At 47.3% G+C, this 24,759-nt stretch overlaps 1 protein-coding gene and 2 long non-coding RNA genes across 3 annotated transcripts; all 3 read right to left on the bottom strand.

Moving 5' to 3' along the window:
• Positions 1-2,554: 2,554 nt before the first annotated feature.
• Positions 2,555-10,718, bottom strand: LAG3 (lymphocyte activating 3). The gene is given in 9 exon segments (XM_043967864.1): positions 2,555-3,198; positions 3,457-3,594; positions 3,726-3,891; positions 3,893-3,969; positions 6,641-6,919; positions 7,573-7,830; positions 9,143-9,378; positions 10,038-10,185; positions 10,376-10,718. Coding segments are annotated over 9 exon segments (1,452 nt in total). The 5' UTR covers positions 10,434-10,718; the 3' UTR covers positions 2,555-3,106.
• A 2,333-nt stretch (positions 10,719-13,051) lies between these two features.
• On the bottom strand, positions 13,052-14,036 carry LOC122727432. Its single transcript, XR_006353144.1, has 3 exons — positions 13,965-14,036; positions 13,764-13,825; positions 13,052-13,604 (listed from the first exon to the last, which is right to left on the bottom strand). It is a non-coding gene; the product is annotated as an uncharacterized LOC122727432 (long non-coding RNA).
• A 4,176-nt stretch (positions 14,037-18,212) lies between these two features.
• LOC122729927 lies at positions 18,213-20,870 on the bottom strand. Its single transcript, XR_006353366.1, has 3 exons — positions 20,755-20,870; positions 18,662-18,816; positions 18,213-18,504 (listed from the first exon to the last, which is right to left on the bottom strand). It is a non-coding gene; the product is annotated as an uncharacterized LOC122729927 (long non-coding RNA).
• Between the last annotated feature and the right edge of the window lie 3,889 nt (positions 20,871-24,759).

Here is a 24,759-nt window from a genome sequence, read left to right as displayed (position 1 = left end):
TAGTTGCCCCCTATATTTTTAAGGGTTTCCCCCCACCCCGTCACAGATTACATGTCAAGTGGTGATGGCATGCCACATGAGACTCGGGGTACAGGCCTGATGGGAGCAGCACAATGAAATCACCAGAGGACATTATCAATCCTGTAATTTCAGAGTCCCAATGGGTTTGCCTTCCATCTTTGTGCCCTATTTCCTAGGTGTACACCCTGGCCACATGTATTCCCTACATGTATCTGCTCTTCCTTCCCATTGATAATGTATCCTAGGAGAGTGTGCTCTCTGCTTAAGGGGATGATGTTTTATTGCTACTTTTTTCACTAGACTATTCCACTAAGGGGTGTCCCACCACCTGTGTGTTCAGGATCACAGACACCACCACCTACACAACTTTTTTCAGAAGGAACCATTTACTGCTTAGGGTCCTAGATAGAGCAAACATCTTCATGTCTCCACCACATCTCCTGGACCACTCTGTTCCCCCAAGGATGGACCAGCCCTTTCCAGATTTAGCTCCATGGCTTTCATGTCCTAGTACCGCCTTGCACTCAGATCCAAGAAGACTTTGGAAATGCATGTACATTCACAATATGATGTACTTGATAGATTACTGAACTCAAGGTCGTAAGACCTGGATTCGAATTTTTGTCTCTAACAATGATTAAGTATGTGATTATAGGAAATCCTTTTACTTCAGATCCACAGTAACCTCATCTGTAAATTAGGGATTTCATATTTATCCTGCCTACCTTAAGTACTTATGAGGAAAGCACTTAAGAGACCTTCAAAAGCACTGGATAAATATGAAAGATCAGGAAGGAAGAATTTATTAAGTGCTTCCTATGTGCTAGGCACATGCTAGGCAATTTACGTTTATTATCTCCTTTGATTAGGTGCCACAGTCAGGGCCTATGCAGCCCATGTGACTTTGTGTGTTTATAGAGGCCTTGGGGTTTTTTCTCCTGCAAAGGATCAAAGTTCCTTGGCAGAGGACGGCTTCTGCACTGTAGCCAAAGTCCAGGGTTCTGCACACATTGCTAGTTGAAATATTGATATGCCAAACAGATATGAATGGAAGAGCAGGGGGTGGGTAGAGGGTATGTTGTGTTGTGTTGTGTGCAGACAGGTGATGCTTGGATAATGTTCCTGGCCCCTGGTGATGATGCTGTGTTTGTAGGGTTGCATGTGCATGAACATGTAATACTTAGTATGATAGAGCATGAGGCATTTACACATACAAAGTGTATCTTCTATGTTGGCTTTGAGCGGTAGCCTGAGCTGTATCAGACCTCCAGACAGTCATTCTTGTGCTAAACTGACTATTGGTGTAAACAGTCCTTGTAGCAGCCACCTTGTTTGACAGATTATAACTCTCCAAGGTCAGGGACTCTGTCTCTTTTTGTATTCATCGATCTATTCCTTTCCCCAGAGCACTGGGCACAGATCCAAACTCTTGGGGAATGCCTATTAAAAGATGAGCTGCATCACATGCCCAATATGTATTAGGGGTACTGCATGGTTGCATATCTGTACATTGTGTGCACACCAGATTACATGCACTGGCTTTCATTGTGTGTTGCAACATATTATGTCTCTGTTGTGGTTGCTGGAGGGTGCACCCTGGCCTCTCTTTACTCTGTGTTATGTGAATTGGCCTCAGGGTGGCAGTATGTTCTCATGCCTGGGAAGATGGATGGGGGTTGGGGGGGGTGTTCAGGGAGGTGTCTTCCTCTAAAGCCACAAGCCTACCAGGAGACATGAGTTGGCATCTCTCCTGGTGCTAAGAAGTCTCTCCCTCTCCCTGGTGTGGGATGTTTATTCAGTATATTGCAGGTGGAGGAGGGGAGACCTTGGGGCAGCAGTGCAGTCAGGAACCTAGGACAGGTGATGAATGCAGAGGAGACACAGTGGGCAGACACTGCATTTGGGAAATGAAGAGTAGGGAATAGAGGGAAAATACAGAAAGGAAGGACAGTGAAGCAGGAAGAGGACTGGAGACCAATGATGAGATCCATTTCTCTTCCCTTGGTAGAGAGGGAGTGGGCTACAGGTAGGGAACGTTGTCCAAAGTAGTGAGTTGATTTTTCTTTGTTATAAAGGAGGATCTGGGGGGGGGGGGATATGACCACGGTGATGAAAAAAAGGTAAAATAACAGTAAAATATTTTTAAAAGAAAGAAAAAGGTGCTTGACTTAGAAGCTCAAGAGAAGTCATTTCATAGCCTTTCTCAGACAGTAGCTCCGTGAACATGGGCAAATTGCTTAATCTCTCAGCCTGTTTCTTTATCTGCCAAAGTGTAAAACTGGGGGTAAAACCTATAGTAGTTATCTTAGGGCTGTTGGAAGGGAAATGAAAGTGTATCTCAAAACTTTATGAACTGTATAGTCCGATGTAAATGACAAGAATGCACATAGGTGTATAGTCAGTTATTTTTTTTTTCATTTTAAAGGGAGAAAAAGAACATCAATGGAGTTTAAAATACCCGAAAGAAAGCAGGAGGAGGTTTAAATGGTTAACAGACAAGCAGAAAAAGTATTGGTACCAGGGTAACCCTCTTTTTTTTTCATTCTTTGTATGAAGACATGTTTATTTATTTTTATGCTTGTCAAGTTAATAACAACAACAAAAAGAAAATACATATTCAAAAGTGTTTTAAACTAGGAAGGCATGGGTATAGGGAGAAGATAGGAGTTAGACTAGGGACATGTTTAGAGCCTCAGAAAAAAAAAGGACGAGGCCAAGATTAGAGGAAGAGACGGTGACTGATAAACCAGACAGAGGCAGAAATAGAAAAATGGAGAGCAGGGAAGACCAAAGGTAAATCGTTCGATTTTTCTGGGCCTCCTCCGTAAAATGGAGACCAGATCATATTTGCGCCGTCCACCTCAAGGACCACAGAAATGCGAGGAAGCCGGTGAGGAGCCGGGAAGGTTCCTCTTCCAGGGAAGCCAAAGATAGAGTTGACATAGGCTACGGAGGAACCACAGGCCATCCTGCCGAGGGAGTGGGGTTTAGGTGGTGTGCAAGGCGAGATTCGAGGAAGGAGCTGCTTCTCCAAGGCATCTCCGGCCCCATCTCTATGTCCGGGACACGCTCCACGCTCCACGCTCTAAAATTGGTACTCTGGGCTCCATTTCTCTGCCTTGTTTTGTCCCTGGGGCTCGGAAGCCGCATCTTCCAGGGCAGAAACACTCCCAGCAGCTTAAAGGGAAAAGGAGTGGAGAGTGACTTCAACTGTCCTCAAGCGACAGAACCAGCCCCTCCCTGTCCTGGTTATCCCTCTCCACCTCTTCCCTTCTAAACCCCGGGAGCAGATTTCTGAATGCACTCCTTCCCCAGGCAGGGTTTGTAATCGTGGGGGAGCGGGCAAGGTTCTAGGAGAGGATCTCTGAGCGAGCACAGGGTTCTCTTAGGAGGGGGGAGCCTTGGGGCTGGAGGTGAAAGCGCCTATTCCAGAGCTTACCTGGCTTCGTCGTAAGAAAAGCAGAGCAGCTCCTACTCCAAGGAAGAGAACCAGTAATGCACTAAGGATCAGGAAAAGAGAGAGCTGGGTCTCTCCCTTCTGGGCTTTTGGGTTCCTCCCAGACAGCCGGACACCTATAAGACAAGGCAGAGAGGGGGAAGACGAGAAGGGGAAGGTTATGGTGATTGGAGGAGGGATAGATAGGCCAGGAGAGGCAGATTGGAGAAAAGAATTTGGGGAAGGAACAGGGTAGGGAATCTCAGACCTGTGCCCTGAAGCCCCAAGTCATAAACTACAGCTCCGCATTGTTGTGTCCCTTGACACACTTTGCACTGCCACTGATCGACCTGTAGCTCCTCATGTCCCAGCTCCAACCAGGGCCCTGGTGGGTTTTCCAGAGTCTGATTGTCCAACGGAGTCCACAGGATGCGCCTCTTGCTTTAACATTGGGGTCACCTCACAAAGCAGCCCTTTTCGGGATCTTGAGGACCCAAAGGATTTATCAGTCACTGTGGGAAATTGGGAGAAGGATCATTTGGGGACCCGGAACTCATTCTATTCTCATTCCTCCCCACCCCCATGTTCCCTCAATCTCACCACTCTCTAATTATCTTATACTCCCCAAGGATCAGATGGACAGGAGGAAGGTTTAAGCCATTCACAGAAATAGACAAGAAGTCTAGGCAGGGAATTGGTTTGGGGGAAAAAGAAGAATCTATTTTTAGGTATATGAAGTTGGAGGTTAAAAACAGGACATCTAGGATATGTCCAATAGGCAGCCAGTGATACCAGACCGAAGGTCAGAAGAGACATCACAGCTAAAGATAACTCATCATGCCTTGTATTGTTAGTTTTCAATTGACATTTTTTTAACCAATTAATATCATTATTTTTACTTTTATTTTTTAAATTTATTATTTATTATTTATTATTTTTAGGGGGAACAAGCATTTATTAAGCACCTACCATATACCAGGCACCGTGCTACTAATTGCTGTAATTAAAAATTTTTTTCCTAATTGCTTTATAAATATTATCTCATTTAATTCTCACAACTCTGGGAAGTAGGTGCTATTATTATCTCCCTTTTACTGGGGAAATAGAGGTAGAAAGTGGTTAAGTGACTAGCCCAGGGTCACACAGCTAGTAAGTGTTAAGTGTCTGAGGCCAGATTTGAACTCAGGTACTCCTGACTCCAGGGCTGGTGCTTTATCCACTGCGCCATCTAGCTGCCCCTCAATCAACATTTTTATGCTAAACCACTACTCCTTATGGGATGGAGATACCCTTGAGTTCTTAAAGACCATAGTCTTAGAGTATGGCTTCGATGAACTGTCTGTTGTTCAAGGACCAGCTTAACAACGTTTGGAGATGCCCATCATCAATCACAGTCATTCTCAAAGACCATCTACTAGGATAAAGGGTATTGCAAGCTTTATAAGGGACAGGAGTACCCTCATTAATAAATTATACCTCCTCTAAGTATTGAAATATCTTATCAGTGCATATGTCATCTCTGCAAATAGAATTCAACCTCTTATAGAGCAGGGACCACCTAATACTTTTTGGTGTCCCTGATGGCACAATGCCTCAACCACTCATCAAATATTGGCTAGAAACACTGTAAAAGGGGGGAGGGTCTTTTGTAGACATTAGAGTGACACCTTTAAAGTATATCAGCCTTACATAATCATTTCTGCTATTCCTTCCAATGAATGAAAGAAGGAATGAACAAATACATGCATGAATGAAGGAAATTTCTGCCAATGTGCAATTATAGCATATGATTACAAGGGAAGAGGGCAGTTTTCAGTGATTCTTCCCTGGAAAAGTAGAGTAAAGCCAAGTCCTCTTGGAGCAACTTGGGAGATAGGAGGAGTCTGAGCAACTCTCCCAGCCAAAAATGGCAGCCCAGTTTCCTGGGCCAACCTGATGGAATTTCAGGATCAATAGTTTGAAAGCAGGAATTTTAAGGCCTGCCAATTGTCACTGGTCAGATAGCTTTTTAGTGCCCTGATTGTTTTAACACTCCTTCCCTTATAGCTTCCTCTTTTTCTATAAATAAAAAACCCTCTTCTGTAAATAAACACCTCAAAGAGACTACTGCACTGAGGCAGTGAGGTGGTATAGTAGATAGAGTACTGGGCCTGGAAGCAGGAAGCCCTGAGTTCAAATCCAGCCTCAGACATGTACTAGCTGTGTGACCGTGGGCAAGTCACTTAACCACTTTCTACCTCTATTTCTCCAGTAAAAGGGAGATAATAATAGCACCTACTTCCCAGAGTTGTGAGAATTAAATGAGATAATATTTGTAAAGCAATTAGGAAAAAAAAAATTTTTAATTAAAGCAATTAGTAGCACGGTGCCTGGTATATGGTAGGTGCTTAATAAATGCTTGTTCCCCCTAAAAAAATTTCCCTCTCCTCAAACCTCAACAGAGGTTCCAGCTAGTCCTAGATGGAAGGATGGCCAGATAGCAGAACAAACCAAGAACAGTAAAGGGGGGAATGTGGGAGAGGACTGAAAGAACAGGTGTTTAGGCTACTAAGGGGTGGTCAGATCCAGGAATATTTAACATAGGAAAAAAATTCAAGTGATCCTAGGGTTTTTCCTTTTTTTATTATTTAGTATTCCCCCAAACTAATCACAAATACATGTTGGAATGGAGACTGTGGAGTACTGTGATCTTTGATCACTGGATCAATATAGAAAGTTGTTATTCTTTCACAGATAGTTCATCCTGGCATAGGTCCTCATCAAGAGGAGGGTTATAGAATATATTCCACCTCCCTCAGTAAATCAGTCTAGCCTTTACTATCCCTCCCGACAATCACTTCCTTACAACCTCCATGTCTTATTTCTAGAAATTCTTAAAGTCCATTCCTCTTCCCTAGCCAAAGACTGAGAGAATCACCTAGCAGGAAAGATAAGATTTTCCCAGGGGTCTGTGGGGCAGCTAACACTTTTTGTGCTTTATAAGAGGTGGGAAGTAAGCAGAAGTGATCTGAGCCCCTGAACACCCTGTCCAGCAGCCTGGCATTTCAGGAGAATAATTATTAAATTAATTTATTATTGACTATCCTATCCACTGCCCCGCCTTCTCTAACTTCCTATCCACTGCCCCGCCTTCTCTAACTTCCATATCCATGCCCAGCCTGGGCCTCTTCGCTGTTCTCTGACCTGTAATGACAGCTAAGGTGACTGCTGCACTGAGCTGATACCCTTGAAAACTGAGGCTGCAGTTATAGGTCCCTGCTTGGGCTCTGCTCACATGCTCCAGCCTCAGGGCAAAGCTTCTCTTGTCATTTCCCGACACACGGAAGCTGCCTCTGCCCCAAGGTAAGGTCCACTGGGCAATTAGCCCTGGCATAGTTCCTAGCCCAGGGCTGAGATGGCAGGGAAGCTCCACATTTGATCCTTCTCCCACATACACCGTCTTCTGGGTTAGGGGCTCCAGACCTAGAAAGAGGGCAGAATTCAGCTCAAAGGCCAACAACAGGGGCTAGGAAAGGCAGTACAAAGACGCAAGGGGGAGGGTGTGCAGAGGTCTATGTGTGAAGACTGGCCTTGCAGAAGAGAGGTGGATTGATGGGGCAAGAGAGAGAGAGAGAGAGAGAGAGAGAAGGCTATCCCAGTCAGGCCTTAATACCTCCGGAGAGGGGAGACAGGCTCCAGTGGACAGAGGGGGATGCCACTACTGAGAAGTTTGGCAGCTGGCCTCATAATAAAAAGGAAGGAGAAAGATGGAGCAGGAAGTAGGAGGAGCTGAAGGCTACAAGGAGAAGCTTCTGGGAACCTTCAACCAATTCTGGCTTCTTATTGGGTGAAGAAAAGGATGAAAACATTTACCAGCGGGAGTGGGACTCAGGGGATCATGATTACAAAGGAGAAGGCTCATGGAGGAAAAGCCTAGTGAGGTGAGCCAGAAAGAGGTTTGCTAAGGCCAGGAAAAGATGATGCCAATAAGTCTAGAGGGATGAATGCAGGGAGGGGAGAGAAGCTGTTTTTGTCGCCAATGGACATAAAGGAGGAGTAGAGAATAAAAGAAATAGGAAGTGTAGTGGGAAAGGGAACAGGAATTCCGAAGGAGCAAAGAGGAGGCTGTGAGTTACCCAGGACACTGAGGTGGTAGGTAAGAGAGACATTGAGTCCATCTGGGTAGATAATGCAGCAGTCCCAGGGCCCAGCATCTGAGAGAGTGACATGGGCCAAGAAGAGCAGGCCCCCAACTGGAAAATGCTGGGAAGATGGGATTATGGGTACCCGGCCTCGAGACCAGAGCACAGCTTCTGGGGGGTCAGGACGGTTGAAAGAACAGTTCAGAAGGACCGGATCTGAGGTCACAATGGGCCCTGGAGGGCTGGCAGTCACTAGAAGGAGAGAGAAAAGATGCGATCACTCCCAGAATATTTCCACGATTACGTTGTAAATTCCCTGATGGCAAGGCTCAAGTATCATACTCTGAACCACCCAGCCAGCACCTAGCACTGTCCTTGCACAGTGTTTAATTGTCCTTGCAGGTATTTAATTCGTATCTGCTGAATGGATTGAATCATCTTTCTTACCCCATCCCACTCGCCAAGCCCACCCCTAGGATCCTCCCATCCCTGGCCTCCTGCTGCAAAGTGTGAATGAATCACATTCTGGTCCCTCATTCTGGACAAGGAGTCTTAAGTCCCTCATGCTCACTATGAGTAGGAAGTGGACAATGATACAAAGTCTTCATTACTACTCCTCTCTTAATTTAGCTCACCCCTGACCCCACCCGCTTCTTCCTCTCCCCCAGAACTGAGTGTGTGTGTGTGTGTGTGTGTGTGTGTGTGTGTGTGTGTGTGGCTATGATGTGGTTGCAAGACTGGTGGGGTAGGGGTGGGGAGAGGTGATGCTGACAAAGAAGGCCCATCAATAGACTGTCGAATTAAAAGTTAGCGTTGGGAAGTCATCGAGTCCAATTCCGAGGTAAGGGACATTGAGAGAAGTTAAATGGCTTGCCTAAAACCATCACAGCTAATAAAGTGGCAGAGATGGGGATTTGTTTATCAGATGATGAGTCTCCAAATCCAGGGCTCTTTCCCTGATCCTGTTTCCTGTCTCTCCTGCCACCCCACCCCCTGGGCCTCTTATTACCCCCTACCTGTTTCTTTTGTTTGTTTTTGGGTTTTTTGGTGAGGCAATTGGGGTTAAGTGGCTTGCCCAGGGTCACACAGCTAGTAAGTATTAAGTGTCTGAGGCTGGATTTGAACTCAGGTCCTTCTGAATCCAGGGCCAGTGCTCTATCCACAGTGCCACCTAGCTGCCCCTCCCCTACCTGTTTCAATATTGCTCTGGATCATAGTCATGAGTCACATCTCATGAAGGCCCAGTAATATCTGAGAGATCAGATTTACCTCCTGTTAATACTTCTGGTTCATTTTCTTTATTATTCATGACTTTTTTTTACCTATGTCACCCTGGGCAAGTTACTTCTCTGGTCCTCAGTTTCCTAATGTGTAAAATGAGAGGGCTGGCCAGGATCACCCCTAAGGACCCTGATAGCTCTAAAATAATGATTTGTCCTGCCCTTTCCTGAAAGGCCCTAACCCCAAGGTTCTCTCTCTGGACAACCTCAGAGGATGTTGTCACCTCCTCATTCCTCTTTTCCTGGCCCCAGCTGCCCCAACTCATTGCCTCCCCCTTACCTACCAGAGGCGTGGCCAAAGTGGAGGCGGAGGTGACATATCAAATGACTGGTCTCAAAGTTGGCCCAAACTCTGTACTCCCCAGCATCTGTGAGCCAGGCTGGGTGGAGCCATAATGAGAAATCTCCCTTGTGGAAGCCAAGCTCTCCCAGTTGCAGCCTAGACTGAAGGGGAAGCCCAACACTCTGCAAACCACCTGGCTCCACCCTGAACACTGTGTACCATTTGGCTTGGGGAGTCCTGTGGAAGAGGAAAAGGAGAGAGGAGCAAGAAAGAAAGAGATAAATTGTCTGGAATGAGAGAGGAGGGATGATACCTAAATTGTAGAGACAAGGGTGATGGGATGGAAGAGAGAGGAAGAAGGAACTTCAGCAGCTTGGAGCTGGGATCCCTAAAAGGTAATCTAGCCCATTCCTCTCATTTCACAGATGAGAAAACTAAAATGCAAAAGGGAAATGTCAGAACCACCACACCCATTCCAGTTCTCTATCCATTACAGTATTGGGGGAGGGGGATGATAGGGAACAAGAGACCCTAAGAGCAGCGATTAGGCTGTCATCAAACAGAAAAAGCATCCCATAGGATGCTACAATGGCAGGGTAGTAGAATAGTAGAATCCGAGGTAGGAAAGCTAGAACATCTCAGCGGAAAGTGTGAGATGGGAGGGATTAAAAACAGGCCAGGCCAGGCTGAAGAGTTAAGAGGGAGGAGATGATGAGGCTTCTAGGTGATGGGAAAGTTTGGGGAGAACAAAGGACCCAGAAGCAGGAGTAAACTGTGGTGGACAGGGATGAGAAGTAGGGTTTGAGGTAGAAAGAGGTATTGGCACAATTTGAACAAAGTTAGGGTTTAGACATTTGGGGTTCTGACATTGGGATTTAGGCATCTGGGGTCCATACCTGTCTTGCCAGTGCTGCCAGGTGACAGTCACCTTCTGAAGAAAGCCAAGCAGTTTTGGCTGGTTGCTCGAGAGGATGCAGGGGAGCTGAACAGGGGAACCCTCTTTGGCCCATACCACCTGGACTTCTTTCGTGGGTGTTTGAGTCCCTGCCACATAAAGAGAGGGGCTGAGGAAAATGAGGTAGAAACTGGGGAGAGTGGCTCAGAACTCCAGCTACAAGTGAATCTACCTGAGGAAAACTCTCAGACAAGATGTGGCAGTCTTCAAGAAATCTTGGAGAGAATTCCATCCACCCAATCCCAGGTATACAGAAACCCTCCCCTCTACACAGCTTACCTCTGTCAACCAGCAACAAAAGCAGCAGTTGGGCTAGGGATCTCACCTCCCACACCATCTCTCCTTCAAGGAGACCTGAATAGGGGCCTCCGGAGAAGAACAGGGTAGAGATGATGGGAGGGTGGTGTAGGGAGGAAGAGGATGCCAGGAGGAAGATAGACCCAGAGACCAGGTGGCAGGATGTAGATGGTAGAGAGCAGGAAATAAGGAGACAAGATGAATAGAGGGAGAAATCAGGTGAGAAGAATTCAGAGAAAATGGAAGGAATAAAGGCCAAAGAACAAAAGGGAGCGGCGAGTGCTGGAATGGATGAGGTACTTCTCTGATGTCCGGTCTTCCCAGTAGCAATGATAACTCCTCTGGGCACCCTACCCCCTCACCTCCTCCTCTTTCTCCCCACAGTCCCCACTTCCCCTCCCAATTGCCCCCCTCCTACCACCTCTGGGGCTCACTGTTTCGATTCACATCGGAAAGTATGAGGGGGCTGATTCCCAGCAACACCAATCCCCGCCCCTACTGTTATTCTCCCCTTGTTTACTTCTTTCTGGCTTGGGTTCTCCTCCCTCCCTAACCCCAAGGCTTCTCTCTGCCCTTCACTCCCCCACCCAAAGGTATTCCAAACCTGGTCATCGTCTACAGTTTTCCCTATTAGAATGTAATCTTGAGAAAAGGGATTGTTTCATTCCTTGTATATACATCTCTGGTGCCCAGCACAGTGCCTGACACATAACAGGTGCTTAATAAATATTTGCTGATGGATTAAACGATTGATTCTCTCTCTCTCTCTCTCACACACACACACACACACACACACACACACCCCGTGGAAGACCCTTCCTTGGTTACCAGTCCTTTTCTTCACACCTTTTGCCTCTTCATCTATTTCTTTGGGGGGGGGGCGGAGAATGAGGGTTAAGTGACTAGCCCAGGGTCACACAGCTAGTAAGTGTTAAGTGTCTGAGGCCGTATTTGAACTCAGGTCCTCCTGAATCCAGGGCCGTTGCTTTATCTACTGTGCCGCCTAGCTGCCCCCAAGCCCAGAGATTTTTTTTTGTTTTTTTTTTTTTTTTCAGTGAGGCAATTGGGGTTAAGTGACTTGCCCAGGGTCACACAGCTAGTAAGTGTTAAGTGTCTGAGGTCGGATTTGAACTCAGGTACTCCTGACTCCAGGGCCAGTGCTTTATCTACTGCGCCACCTAGCCGCCCCAAGCCCAGAGATTTTAAAGTGCTTCGACCAAGATTAGTAGTAGCAAGTAGCAGCTGGAATTTGAACCCGTATTCTCTGCCTCCAAAACTGATGCTCTGTTTAATGCACCATGCTGATGCATGCCTAGAGTGCTAGGGGAGGCCAGTGAAATGAGGAAAGACCTTGAGTTGAAAGACGAAGCCTGATGAGTCAAAAATGCCTTTTTTACCACCCTTCCTAATGCCTCAGCTTTCATCTTAGGCTGGTCCTGAACCGAGAGGAGAACGGAGACTAAGCGTAAGACAGAAAGAGGGGATGAAATAGATGCAGAGGGAGAAAACTAAGAGAAAGAGATAGACAAGAAAAGATCGATTTCATAGAAGGACAGAAAGAAGGAACATTTGAAGAGCAAGGAAGAAGCCTTCCCAATTATTTTTCCTATTCTTCTCCCCCAATCCAAGACAGCCACAAAGGTTGTGTGTGTGTACACACACACACACACACACACACACACACACACGGGAGTCTAGGCTGGGGAATCCTTCCCTTTTCTGATAAAAATGATATTAATAATTAATTGTAATAATAGTCATTCACATATGCTGAGGACTCTATGCACGTTACTTCATTTGCTCTTTTAATAAGCTCCAGCTGCAAGTATTATCACTCTCATTTCACCCATGAGCAAACTGAGGTTTTGAGAGGCAACTAAGAACTGGGACTCAAAACCCCATCTCCTAACTCTGAGTGGAGGGAATCCTTCCACTGCACCACAGGCTCTAGGGAGATGGAATAACACCAAAGGAAGACACCCAAACTTTGGGCTGTTTAGGTTAGGTCCATAAACTTTAGGGATCCCAGTGCGTAGCTCTCATCCTTGGCCCACACCCCTTTTCCCTGTGGTAATCGGCACAGTATTCCCCTCTACCCTTAGAGCTTCCTGTCTTCAGCCTTTTTGCCTGGGTCAGCAAAATTGCCAGTCTCAGTAGCTTTATGCTCCATTCAGCATTATGTCTTTGTGAACGTGTATGCCAATGTATGCGCAGGTACATGAGGGAATCAGGAGAGGAAGAAAAGGCATGGGAGGGGGAGTACAGAGGGCACACCCAAGAAATCTTCAGATCTACTTCCTCTCAGGGAGTGAAGAGAACCCAGGTATGTCAGCCCTGATCCTGGCCGAAAGTTCTTCCTTTGATCAGGAGGTAAAGGAAGAAAGGATGGGAAACTTGGCAAACGGCAACGTACAAGAGATTTCCTATAAATCCCCCTTCTCCCTTCCCACTGTGTGGACACCCAGCTCCTGTGTTTGGTCAGTCTTGTGTTCTCCGGGTATAGGGATGGCTCTCAGTCAGGTGGGAGATAATTGGGGGAAGCAGGATTGTTTTTTCATTGTCCCTGACGAGGGGAAGATCCCCAGAAGACTGAAATTGTACCCTTTTTCCACCCCCCACACACACTGCACTGGTCAGCTGGGGTAAGCAGGAGGCAGGTTAAAAACAGAAGCGCGACCATTTCTTTATTAAATTATACAAAAAGGATAAAGGGGAGAGGGGGCAGCTGTGGGGCTCAGCCCCAACCCCAGCCTGGTGCTGTAAGGGGGTGGGGAATCTGAGGGAGATCCAGGGATCAGGCAGGGAGAGTGGGAGAGAAGGCAGAAGGGGAAATCTCAGAATATGGAAAGGGGCAGAAATGGATTTTGAAGAATCAACTGGGGGATGGGAGGAGATATGAGGATATGGAAAAGAAGAGTAGTCTGGGGATCAGCTGGGGAGCTCAGGGATAGGGAAAGTTCAAGAGGTGAAGGAATGGAGAGGTAAAAACTGGGATATCTGGAGAGGGAACAGTAAGAAGGCTGGGGAGAATAGGAGGGGGACAGCTCTGGGGAGGAATCCAGAGCAGGGAGCCAGGTGAAAGGCCGCTGCACTTATCCCTCCCCATCTCACTTCCAGGCCCCATGGGGTCCTCCCCACCCTCAGCCCAGATGGCTGAGGCTCACACCGATGCCCCATTTTCTGTCTTCTGCCTTTTGGGATCGGCTTCATCCTGCAGAGGGAAAGAGCATCTACATGAATGCACAACAGAAGCAAGATCTCCTCCTAGTCCCAGCTGTGGCCCATACTCCCAAGGATCTTGGTTCAGACTCAAAAGGAGCCCCAGGATCTCCCCCGGACATCCCCTCCAATCCCTGGACCCAGTCCCAACCTCATCCTCAGCAGCTCTCTTCAGTGCAGGCCCTTCGTCATCATCTTCCTCCTCTTCCTCATCTGTGAAGCCAGAAATTGGTCACTGTGGAGGGGCAAAGGTCATCTCCAGAGAGTAGCCCCTGACCCTTGTTTCATTTCTTCAACTCTGACTTGAGTCTACTTCCAGTCCCCCACCATCCCCGATACTCTTTCATCTCACCTTCCTCCTCACCCTCATCATCATCTTCTCCATCCTCTGCAGTCTCCTCTTCCTCCTCTTCTGCTCCATTCTCCTCCTCCTAAGAGTACCAGAAAACAAGATTAGGTTGGTCTGGGCATGTACCAAATAGATTAGTCCCAAGGGGCAGAGGAAGAGATCTCAGGCAATAGATCCCCAGGGTGTTGGGCTCTCATCATGATCCACTACCCTCTCTTCCCCTCAGTACCTCTACCACGTCTTTCTTCCTCTCTTTCCGACTGGTCTTCTCCTCTACTTTTTCTTTCTTCTCCTTCAGGTCCTGGGGAAAGGGAACGAATAGGTCATCTGTTTCTTATCACAAAGAGCAAATTGCCTTTTTATCTCACTGTCCTGTTCTCCCCTTGCTCCTTGCCTCCATCCTCAAGCAGCTGCCTGGAAGATGGGAGGGGATTAGGACATCTTCCCAAAGTACCCATGCCTCTTCATGTGGGACAGGAAAGGTGCCAAGTTTTACTTTAAATGAACTCCTCCCTGTAGGCGGTAGGTGGGGAAGGGATTGAGAAGAACCATCACCTTGGCGGCTTGCTGATTCCCACCTCCCTGAACACCCCCCTTTGAGTGGCTGAAAAGCTCAGCTCAGCAAAGCAAATCCCTTCCATCTGCTCTGGCCCTTAATGCCCCACCCCCTCCCAATGTCCCTCCTCCTCTGCCAGGCCCCCTCCCACTGCCCACCCCTCTGCCTTTTGTCTACCTCTGGGGCCTCTATCTGCATGTTTTCTCTTGAGCATCCTTCTCACACACACACACACACACACACACACACACACACACACACACCTCACAGCCTCCCCCACCTTCTCTCCCTTTTGGTCTCCTCCTTTGTCTCTCTCAGTCTCTGTCTCTGGGTCTCCCTTGCATGCTGGGTATTCTGCAAGACATTCTACCCGAACAGAAGCAGCCCTCCACTAGTGCCCTCCTTGGACCCCATCTCTTCCTATACTAGGTCCCCAAGTGGGTCACAAGGTCAAGTGCCTTCCCCTGACTCCAGCGCCCTCCCTCCCTTCTGCAAGGTTCTTGAGGGAAGGGGGAAGCAGTCATTGCTAGGGTAGGAGGTCAGGTGGGGGATGTGTAGTGGAGGGGGGGGAAGAGGAGGTGGGAAAGAATGAAGAACAGGATGGAGAGAAGACATAGCACAATTTTTTTAAAAAGATAGGTAGCTTATGGCCCAAGGCCAGGGAACAAATCTGGGGTGGTCTGAGAAGGCAGATGGGGGCGGGAGGGAACCTAGCTTAGGCTCACTCCTCCAGCACCTACTGTCTTCTTCTTTACCCCAAGAGGCTCAGCATTCTTCTTACCCGATCCTCACTCCAAGTGGTAGAGGTCCCCTGTGAGGGACTCCTCTCAGCAGGAGAGTAAGAGCTAATACTCATTAAAGCTCCTCCCTCTCCCTCCTCCTTAACACTAAGAAGGTATATTTTTTTTGCATCTCTTTAATTTTCTGTGTGATCAGTTCAGATGTGTGTGCACTACTCTGTGCCTCCGATTCCACACATGTTTACTTTATTCTGTCTGTGAGTAGGTCACTCAGTATGTCCCCATTCTGAAGGAAGATTGGGGTGGGGGGGGCTAGTGAGAGAGTGAGAGTGTGTTACATTTGATTGGTCTACAGAGACTCTCTTCCCTCTTCATGAGGAAGCACCTACTCTCTTTCCTTCTCTCCTCTAGTCTGGCTCCCTAATGTCCTGCTCCTCTACCTCCATTTCCCAAGCACATGGTTCCTAGGTCATTTCCTCCACCTCTTGTTCTTCTCCCTAGGGACAGGGATGGTCTCTCATCCTAGCGTCCAAAAACTGAGATTCTGGTCCACACTCGGTCCTATCTCACTGGGAGGCCCCAAGCCTCTTTAGGCTATGGTCTGAGTTTCCCATCTGGGTCAGGGGAGATAAGGGAGGGAGAAAGGGGGAGAGAGCTACTGAGTGCCAGAGCAGGCCAAAGTCCAGGGGAATGAGTCCTCTCCTCCTGTCACCCCTGCCTGGCTTGGTCACTGTCTGTCCCTGTTTTTCTTTTTTCCTCCCCTAAGAGGGGCACAAGGCCCTAGTGCTACTAAGGCTTCTCTGTGCCAAGCATTCTCTGGCCTCATTTACACACTTCTACCCAAACACTGACACAGACAGACACTGATTCAAATGCACACACAGAACCAAAGAGAAGTACCCAAGCTATAGTATACACAGAGACACATGGCCTGGTGTTTGGACATCTTAACACGATATGCACCAAGACCACAAACAGCACAACAAAGACACTGTGCATTCATGACCTCTTCTCCTCCTCCCCCGCCCCCAGCCCCATCATGGCTCTAGAATCACACACTTAGAGTTTAGAAGGCCCTTTAGGTCTACTCCAACTTCTTCATTTAACAGAGAAAACTGAGACTCGGAGAGCAGAAACAACTTGGCCAAGGTCACCCAACTAGGTAGTGAGTGAAGACTAGACCAGAACTCTGATCTCCTAATTCCTAGTTCAGAGTGCTTTCCACTATAACAAGCTGCCTTTGATGTGTCCTATCACACGTTCACATGCTGATACACTCAGTCCCACGATCACTCCACTCAGAGGTACGCAGCCACGGCTAGTTTTACATACAGTAACACCTAACTTCGTCACATGCCATCACACATAGTATACTTTGTTAGGCTCCCATGAACATTCGAGCATAAGAATCTAAGAGACCAAGGACAGGAACACACACTCTTCCCTCCCTCCCCCACTGTCTTTAATCCCATTGGTTCTGCCTCCTTTTCTTTGCCAAGCCTCAGGGAGGCCTCCACCCCCAGCTCTTCAGGCTCCCAGGTCCCCAGCTCTTGGCTTCCAGCCTCTAAACCTTGGCCCCATTAATTTCCAAATCGGCCCTCTGACAGGACTCGGCAAGCTCGGATGAGAGAAGGAAAGGAAGACTAGAAAAGAGGAAGTTGTAACGGAATGCAAGGCAGGGGCACAGGGATGGCGTGCCCAGATTTAACCTCTCCCTCCTTCTTCCCTTTTTGCCTGAGGTATCCACATCCTTTAGAAATGGGGACGGGTTCGATGGAGAGAAGAGAACGCTCAGGAGCCACTTGGGGGGACCAAATGGATATAGACGGAAGGGAACACAAGGAAGACCGAAAACGGACTGGCAGTGGCTTTAACCTCTGGAGGGAAGGGAGAGAGGGTCGGGGCAGAGGAGAAAGGGGGGCCAGGGGAGAAGCAGCCCCTCGAGGCTCCCTTTCCACTCGTGGATCTCAAACTGCTTACCGGGAGTCAAGGTGAGGTCGGACGAAGAAGAGTAGAGGCTAAGGAGCGGGACGCGAGGCAAAAGAAAAGTGAGCAGAAAGACAGGGGGCACGGCGGAGAGAATGACCAGGTCAAGGAGGGACGACCGGGGGACACAAGGGAGGACTTTGGGGTCTTCGGCAGGCAAAGGAGCCGTAGTGGCGGCGGACGGGAAAGCTAGAGGGCGCTGGCGGGAGCTGAGGGGACCGGGGGTATGGAGAGCCAGGCTCCCGAGCGGGCGGCGGGGGAGGGTGCCCATGGCACAATCCAGAAGCTGTTGGGGAGCCGAGGGGAGTCGGGGAAGGAGCGAGGGGAGAGGCAGCGAGAGGTGCGGAGACAGGGAGAGGGCGGCGCGGGGCGCTTGGAGGCAGTGGATCCGCGGACCCCGAGGGCACAGGGCTCGGCTCCCCGCGCCCCCCGTACCTTGGCGCTGAGCTCAGGCGCTGTCTCCACGCTCTTCTCCGACATGGTGCCGGGGCCGGGGCGGGCACGGAGCCGGGGTCCCGGAGCCCGGGAGGAGGGTGCCCCTGGACGGCTGGGGGGGTCCGGTGGCGGCGGCTGCGCGCTCTGCAAGCTCCGACCCCCCGAACGAGGACGGAGAGTGGGGTGGGGCGGGGGAGGGTCTGGAGCTGAGACCCGCAGAGAGCTGTCCTTCCTTCAGCCCGCAGGTGCACGGCTTTCGGTCCCCAGGTCCCTAGGCTCGTCGCCCCCCGCACCAGCAGAGCCGCCGCCGACCAGCCGCTGCCGCCCACGGCCAGGGAACCCGCTTATAAGGCGGCGCTGCCCGACGGGAGGGGCTTCCCAGGGGTGGGGCAGGCGGGAGCTGGGAGGAGAGGGGAGGAAAGGGAAGGCAAGGCTAGGAAAGGAAAGGGGAGGGGAGGGGGATGAAAGAGGAGGTTGGAGAGGTGGGGATAGGAGGATGGAAATGAGGGGAGGAGGAGAGGGGAGAGAAAGAAGAAACAGAGACCCAGAAAGAAGAGAACGAGAGAGAAGACAGACGCACGGGGAAAGAAGAGACCGAAGATAGAGGGAAGTGGGAGAGAATGATAAAAGGAGAAGACAGAGAGAGACAAAGAGTCAAAAGTCAAACAGGGAGAGCGAGAAGAGACTGAAATTGGAGAAAGGATGAGACCGAAGGGATGAAGGCAAAGGAGAAAAAGGAGTGGAGTGGGAAGGGGTGGGGCTCTTGTTAGGTGGGCTCTCTCCAGATTTCGGATTTGGAATTCGGAAGCAGTTCTTTAGGGATGGGCTAGGAAAGAAGGCCAGAGGACGTGACAACTCCTACATTTCAAATATATTTATCAAATGTTAATTATTAAAACATTTTCAATTTTCAATCATTTGAAAAAATTATTCAAATAAATACATTCTCAAATGAGGTAATATATGTAAAGTGCCTTGCAGACCTTGAAGTGCTCACATCGATGCGTGAGTTGTCATTGTTGTTCTTATTATTTGCACCCAAAAAGCTTTAGAAGAGAGGCCTTGGGAGTCAAGCTGGGTGGGGGCAGGTGAGAAGGACGAGGCACGTATTTGACGGCAATGGCAAGGGATCAAAGGCCTGAGAACAGAAGAGGAGGAAAGCCCTGCTCCCAAACTTCATTTCCTGAGCCTGGCCTCCCCTCCCTATATCCACCCTCTCTTCTTAGTACCTTTGGGGAATGGAGGTAAAGGGAAGGAGGGTCCAACCCTTTTATCTTCGGAGTGACTGGAATTTGTTATCCTAGTTCTATTTACTTCACCCTTGCTCGGAGGAACTTCCAGAGCCTCTTTTCCATGATCCTCTGCTTTCTCCCATCATCCCATCTCCTAACTCTTCTCAATACATTTTCTTCTTCTTTGTCTAGTTCTTTGTACTCACCTCTTCTTTTTCGCCCCCCAGCTACTCTCTAATTACCATTATGTTTTTCCTATATCCCCTAGTCTCCCTTGAAACTTGACTTGTAGTTCCATTTCACCTTCTCTTCATCCTTTTGTATCTTGTCATCACCTGACCATTTCTGTCATCTTTTCATTTGCTCCTTATTCTAGCCACCTCTTCTCTTTATTTTTTCAATTCTCTCTTTACCTACTTTTGCCTTACCCAAGCAGCTCTCTTACCTGCCTTCTGCCTATCCGGCCTCTGACCTAAAACTTCCCAATCTTAGCTATTTTCCTCCTTTCTGCTTAGTTTCTTTCTTACCTTTTCCTTCCCCCTCCTCCACTTCAAGGTTCCCTTTATTGATTGAGTGCCTACTATGTACCAGGAACTCTGCTAAGTTCTTCATAAATATCTCACTGGATAAAATTAGTCTGTCTTCAAATCCTCTCTTCCCAAATACCTCCCCTTCCTTTCTACCATCTTAACTTCATATTCTCACCTCGTTTCTCCTTCATTCTTTCTCTATCTCCCCATCACTCTTTCGTAGTTCTTGGATTCTAAGCTCACCCCACCTCAGTCATCCTTTCCCCTTCACCTCAGCCCGGTCTCATCAGTATATCTTGGACTAGGAAAGTTTGCTCAAGCTCAAGTTCGAGCTTTCTTAGCAATTTAGGTGGGAGAAGAAGCTGAGAAAGTATGCTTATAGAGGGGAGAAAAGGTTCACGCACTGGGGTTTGGGGCAGGAAGTTTAAGGTGTTTATTTATTCTTATATTTTTCTACCATTATTTTTCCTCAGAATTTTAAAATAATTTTCATTTGAATAAACACCCTAATATTATAATTAATAATAACCACCATATTATTAATGCTAATAAATATTAATACTCCTTAATATTTATTGAGTAGGGAAATAAATCATCCTTGGGTCTATCTCTATCCTATTCCTCCCTAATTTCACCTTTGGGCTCCCCTTTTCTCCCTCTTTCCTTCCGTGTCTCTCATCTTCACCTACGCCAGCCTCCCTCTGATCTCTCTTTGCCCATACGATGTCTGTCTGTCTGTCTAGCTCTGCTTATCTTTGGCCATCTTTCTTCTAAGCTTTTTTTCCATCTTTTCTCTTCATTTCTTCCTATTCTCACCGTGTTTCTCTTTCCCTCTTTCTTTCTCTCCCTGAATCCATCACTCTGCCTCTCTGCTTCCCTTTCCATCTCGTTCTCCTTGTCTCCCAGTTTGTCTCAGCCTCTCCCCGTCAGTCTCCTTTCCTCTCCCTCCTGCCGCCCGCCTCCTGTCCCCCTTCCCCGCCTCCCAGCCCCGCCTGCTGTCTCGGACACCCTGCTGGGTTCTTACCCCGGTTGCCCGGGTAACCACCCCCCCCACACACACTCTGGTCACCTCCACCCTATCTCTCCCGCCCCCCCGCCCTCCCACCACCTTCCACCACCCTCCATCCACCTTCCTCCAATTTTTCCCAAGAGCCAATGGGAACACTGTTGCCAGGTGGAATGCTCATTTGAATCAGCCAATCCTAGTACCCATCCGCTTGCCCTGCCTTATATGGGTATGTGAGCGGGGCCAGTCCCCCTCCCCCTTCATTCCAACCCTTTGGGGGCTTTGGCCCCCAATTACCCGCCTCTTACCGCCCCAACACAGACCCTTGATTAAGGACCCCTCCTCTCGGTCCCCCATAAGGGGATTTAGTGGCCATCTCTCCAACTGTGGCTGTCTGTGGGAGCTGTAGGGTGTGGGCCAGGCCCCCGGGGCGGGAATGGGAATGGGGTGTGATTGGGGAAGGGGCGGAGGGGGCTGGGATTTTTGCCCAGGGAGGGGTGTCTGGGAGCTGAGGCAGCTGCAGTGGAAAATTCCAGGGAGATGGAAGCAGCGAGGAGAAGCTGGCGCTGGGAATGCTGCCCCCAAGGCCCCCTAGAGCCCCGGAGATTCAGGGAACTGGGACACCAGGGTTCCAGGGGAGCAGAAGCGAAACTAGGAAGCAGGAGACCTGGCGTCCGTCCAATTTCTGGGAAGGGGGTGCGGGGAGGACGCTGGCCTCTACCTGGGATAGATAATGGGCAGCAGTCACCCGAATGCACGGCCTCCGCAGAAAGGAGGTCGGAAATGCTGTGGGGCAAAGGTTTGAAGGGTGGGGGGCTGCAACCACCGCCCGCCCGAAGGGTTCTTTCTCGGGTGATTAGTCATCCCCCGGTCCCAGGAAGATCTCCGCTTCCATTTTAATCCCACCCTTCTCCGCAAAGGTCGTGGGACTGAGTGTCTCTCTTCCTAAGTAGGACAGGGTACAAGACGTGGTCACAAGGCTGCTCTTTTCCATAGACTAGCTGGCTTTCTCTAAGGCTCTCACTAGACTGTTCTGGATATATATCATGTACTATCCTATTGGGATTATTCCCCCTAGAGGGAGACTGGTATCTTTTTCTTTCTTTTTTTTTTTTAAATACCCTTCAGAGGGGTGGTGAGGAGAGGATCGATGGAATGGCGTAGGAGAAATTTGCCCAGGTTGCTGTGTGGCCATTACTCCCAAACCTGAATTATTCTCATCTCATTCCTAGTGAAATCTTTCCCTCCTTAGCTTCTCGTTCCTTTGTTGTTTTTTTGGTTTTGTTTCTAAATTTATAACTTAGAATATCCCTGATCCTAACCCCAGCCTGGAAAAAAAAAGAGTTAGAAGTTAGGTTCCTAGGGAGCTGAACTATGCTCCTTCATCAGGGTTCATTTTCCTCCTCATCTCCCCCAACTTTTCCTTAACTGTTATTATTTTTTTCTCTTTTCAGATAATAAGCTAGAGGATAGTTGAGGGAGATGGAGCTCCTTCAGAGGCCCAAACAAGTCAAGAGAGTGCATTGCCCTCTAAGGAAAACAATAAATTATAATTCATCACAACATTGTGACATTTACAAAGAATACTTAGTAGAACCAAGGACAATGCTATTCATCGTCATCATCTCACAGGGCTTAGAACTAAGTCACCTTGAATCCATTTGCTAGGTCTGCCTTGCCATTTCTAGGTCTCAACTCTAAATTCTTTTCCTTAAAGTTCAAGGCCTTTGATAATGGTCCCCACTGTTCTTAACTTTTATTTCTGTATTCATAGGTCAGCACAGTCTCTCCACTCTGTTCTTTAATGTGGAATGCTCCCTCCCCTCCTCCTATATAAATCCCATCCATTGATCTGATTCAAATATATAAGGGCAAAAACTATTCCCTAATAGGTCAACACTATGAACAGACAGTTCTCAAAGAAAGAAATTCAAGCTATTAGCAACCATGGTGGGGAGGGGGGACGGGGGAAGCCCAACTCACTAATAATTAGAGAAATGCAAATTAAAACAACTCTGGAAATCCACCTCAAAACCCATGAGATTGGCAAAGGTGACCCCCCCCCCAAAAAAAGAAAGAGACAATTGTTGGAAGTGCTGAGGGAAAACAGGCACTGTTAGTAGAACTGTGAATTGGTCTAGCTTTCTGGAAAGCAATTTGGAACTATATCCCAAAAGGAACTAAACTCTACATCATTTTTTTTAATAATAAACATCTTTATTTAAAGTTTTGAGTTCCAAATTCCATCCCTCCTTCCCTCCCTCTCCTCCCCCCTCCCTGAGGCAGCAAGCAATCAGATATAGGCTATACATGTACAATTATGTAAAACATCTATATAACCTTTTGACCCAGTAATACCACTAATATTCCTATACCCCAAAGAGATCAAAGGAAAATGAAAATCCGCACAAAAGTATTTATAGCAGGTCTTTCTGTAGTAGCAAAGAACTGAAAACTGAAGGGGTTACCATCAATTGGGAAATGACTGAAAAAATTATGATAAATGAATGTGATATAATATTTGTATTATAAGAAATTATGAAAGGTATGGTTCCAGGGAATCATGGAAAAACTTGTATGAACTGATGCAGAGTGAAGTCAACAGAACCAAGTGGAACTATTTGTATAACAATAATAGCATTGTAAAGAAAAACAATTCTGAAAAACTTAAAAAATTTGATTAATGAAATGGCCACCCACACCCTAGAAGACCAATGATGAAGAATGTTAACCACCTCCTGGGAGAAAGGTGATGGTCTGAAGGTGCAGAATGAGACAATGAAACATATTTTCAAGCCAATGTATGCATTTGTTTTCCTTGACTAAGTATTGCTATGAATGTTTTGTTTTCCCTTTTTATTTTTTCCAGAGGTGGAGTTGGGGATTGGAGAAAGAGGGGGATAGCAATAGTATTTACAAGAAAGAAAAAAATGGTCATTGAATCTTTTTAAAAGAAAATGCTCAGAAGTAAGTAGAACAAAGTTCAGAATGAAATATGAATGAGCAGGACAGCTTTAAAAGTAACATATTGAATTTATTATGTATTTAAAGAGAAAAGCAAGCAGCATATAATAGAAATTCACAGTTGGATATCTAATCCTCATTACTTGCTCCACTTTTCATATGGAAATGCTCATTTTATTTGTTATTTATTAAGTTATTAATGATTTTTTAAAAATAAATTCTGTCCATCCTTCAAGTCCCAGCTCTCCCATCAAACCTTCCCTGACCATTCTAGTCATCACTGATCTTCTCTGAATTCCTACATCACTTATATTTAGTTTCTACCACAGGATTTATTGCTTTATTACACACTGTCTACTCATCGTTCTTTGTATTAGTCTTATCTCCCCAACTACATTAGGAGTCATATATGATGTTTGTGTATATCTAACAGTGCCTAGCCCAGTGTTGGATATTTCGCAGAAGTTCAATAAATATTTGTTAATTGATTGATCTTCTAGTCCAATATAAACATCTTAAAATCTCTATTTAGGACTCTTTCATCTATTAATCTTGGAACAGGCTGGGAAAAATCCCATGATTCCAGGCTACCAAGTATAATTGGCTGTATTGGCCTCTAGCCAAAGGCCAGATTGCCTTCTGTCATGGTATGACCCTGCCTTTCCTCCCTTCTTTTTTCTCATTCTTTCTCAAATTCTGTTGTTGGTCTCCAACTTCTCCCAGATTATAACTGGCCCTTATCTCCTTCCTAGTTAGTGATGTCCCAAAGTGACAGTCTCTCTTCTGCAGAGTGAACATTAGTGCAGCTGGATTTAAGACTAAGCAGTAATCTACCACATGGATTGGAAGATATCATCTAGAACCTTGTCTACCAATAAATCCCGAAATTAGGGAATTGCTAACTAGGAAAGGAAGGCAAGTCCAATGTTCCTAGTATTAGTTTTGAGGAATTTCTCCTTTATAAGAGAAAGTGAAATTAGGAAGTCTCCATTAGAGTATGAGATTAATTCTAATGAAGAGGTCACCCCATGGCTTGGAACATCTGTAACAAAACCTCAAGAGGCCTAAGTCTAGCTATAGGACCTACTCGGTAAGTCTGATGCATCCAAGTAGTAGACCTCTAATAGTAATTATATATATATATATATATATATTTTGGTGAGGCAATTGGGGTTAAGTGACTTGCCCAGGGTCACACAGCTAGTAAGTGTCAAGTGTCTGAGGTCAGATTTGAACTCAGGTCCTCCTGAATCCAGGGCCTATGCTCTATCCACTGCACCACCTAGCTGCCCCTCTAATAGCAATTAAATATCAGGGATCTTTAGAAAGGCAATGGAGCCTAACTGTAG

The sequence above is a fragment of the Dromiciops gliroides genome, chromosome 5 (assembly GCF_019393635.1).
Source record: "Dromiciops gliroides isolate mDroGli1 chromosome 5, mDroGli1.pri, whole genome shotgun sequence".
NCBI lineage: Eukaryota > Metazoa > Chordata > Mammalia > Microbiotheria > Microbiotheriidae > Dromiciops > Dromiciops gliroides.
The sequence above is the reverse complement of the archived record's forward strand: the minus strand, read 5'-3'. Positions and strand labels throughout refer to the sequence as shown.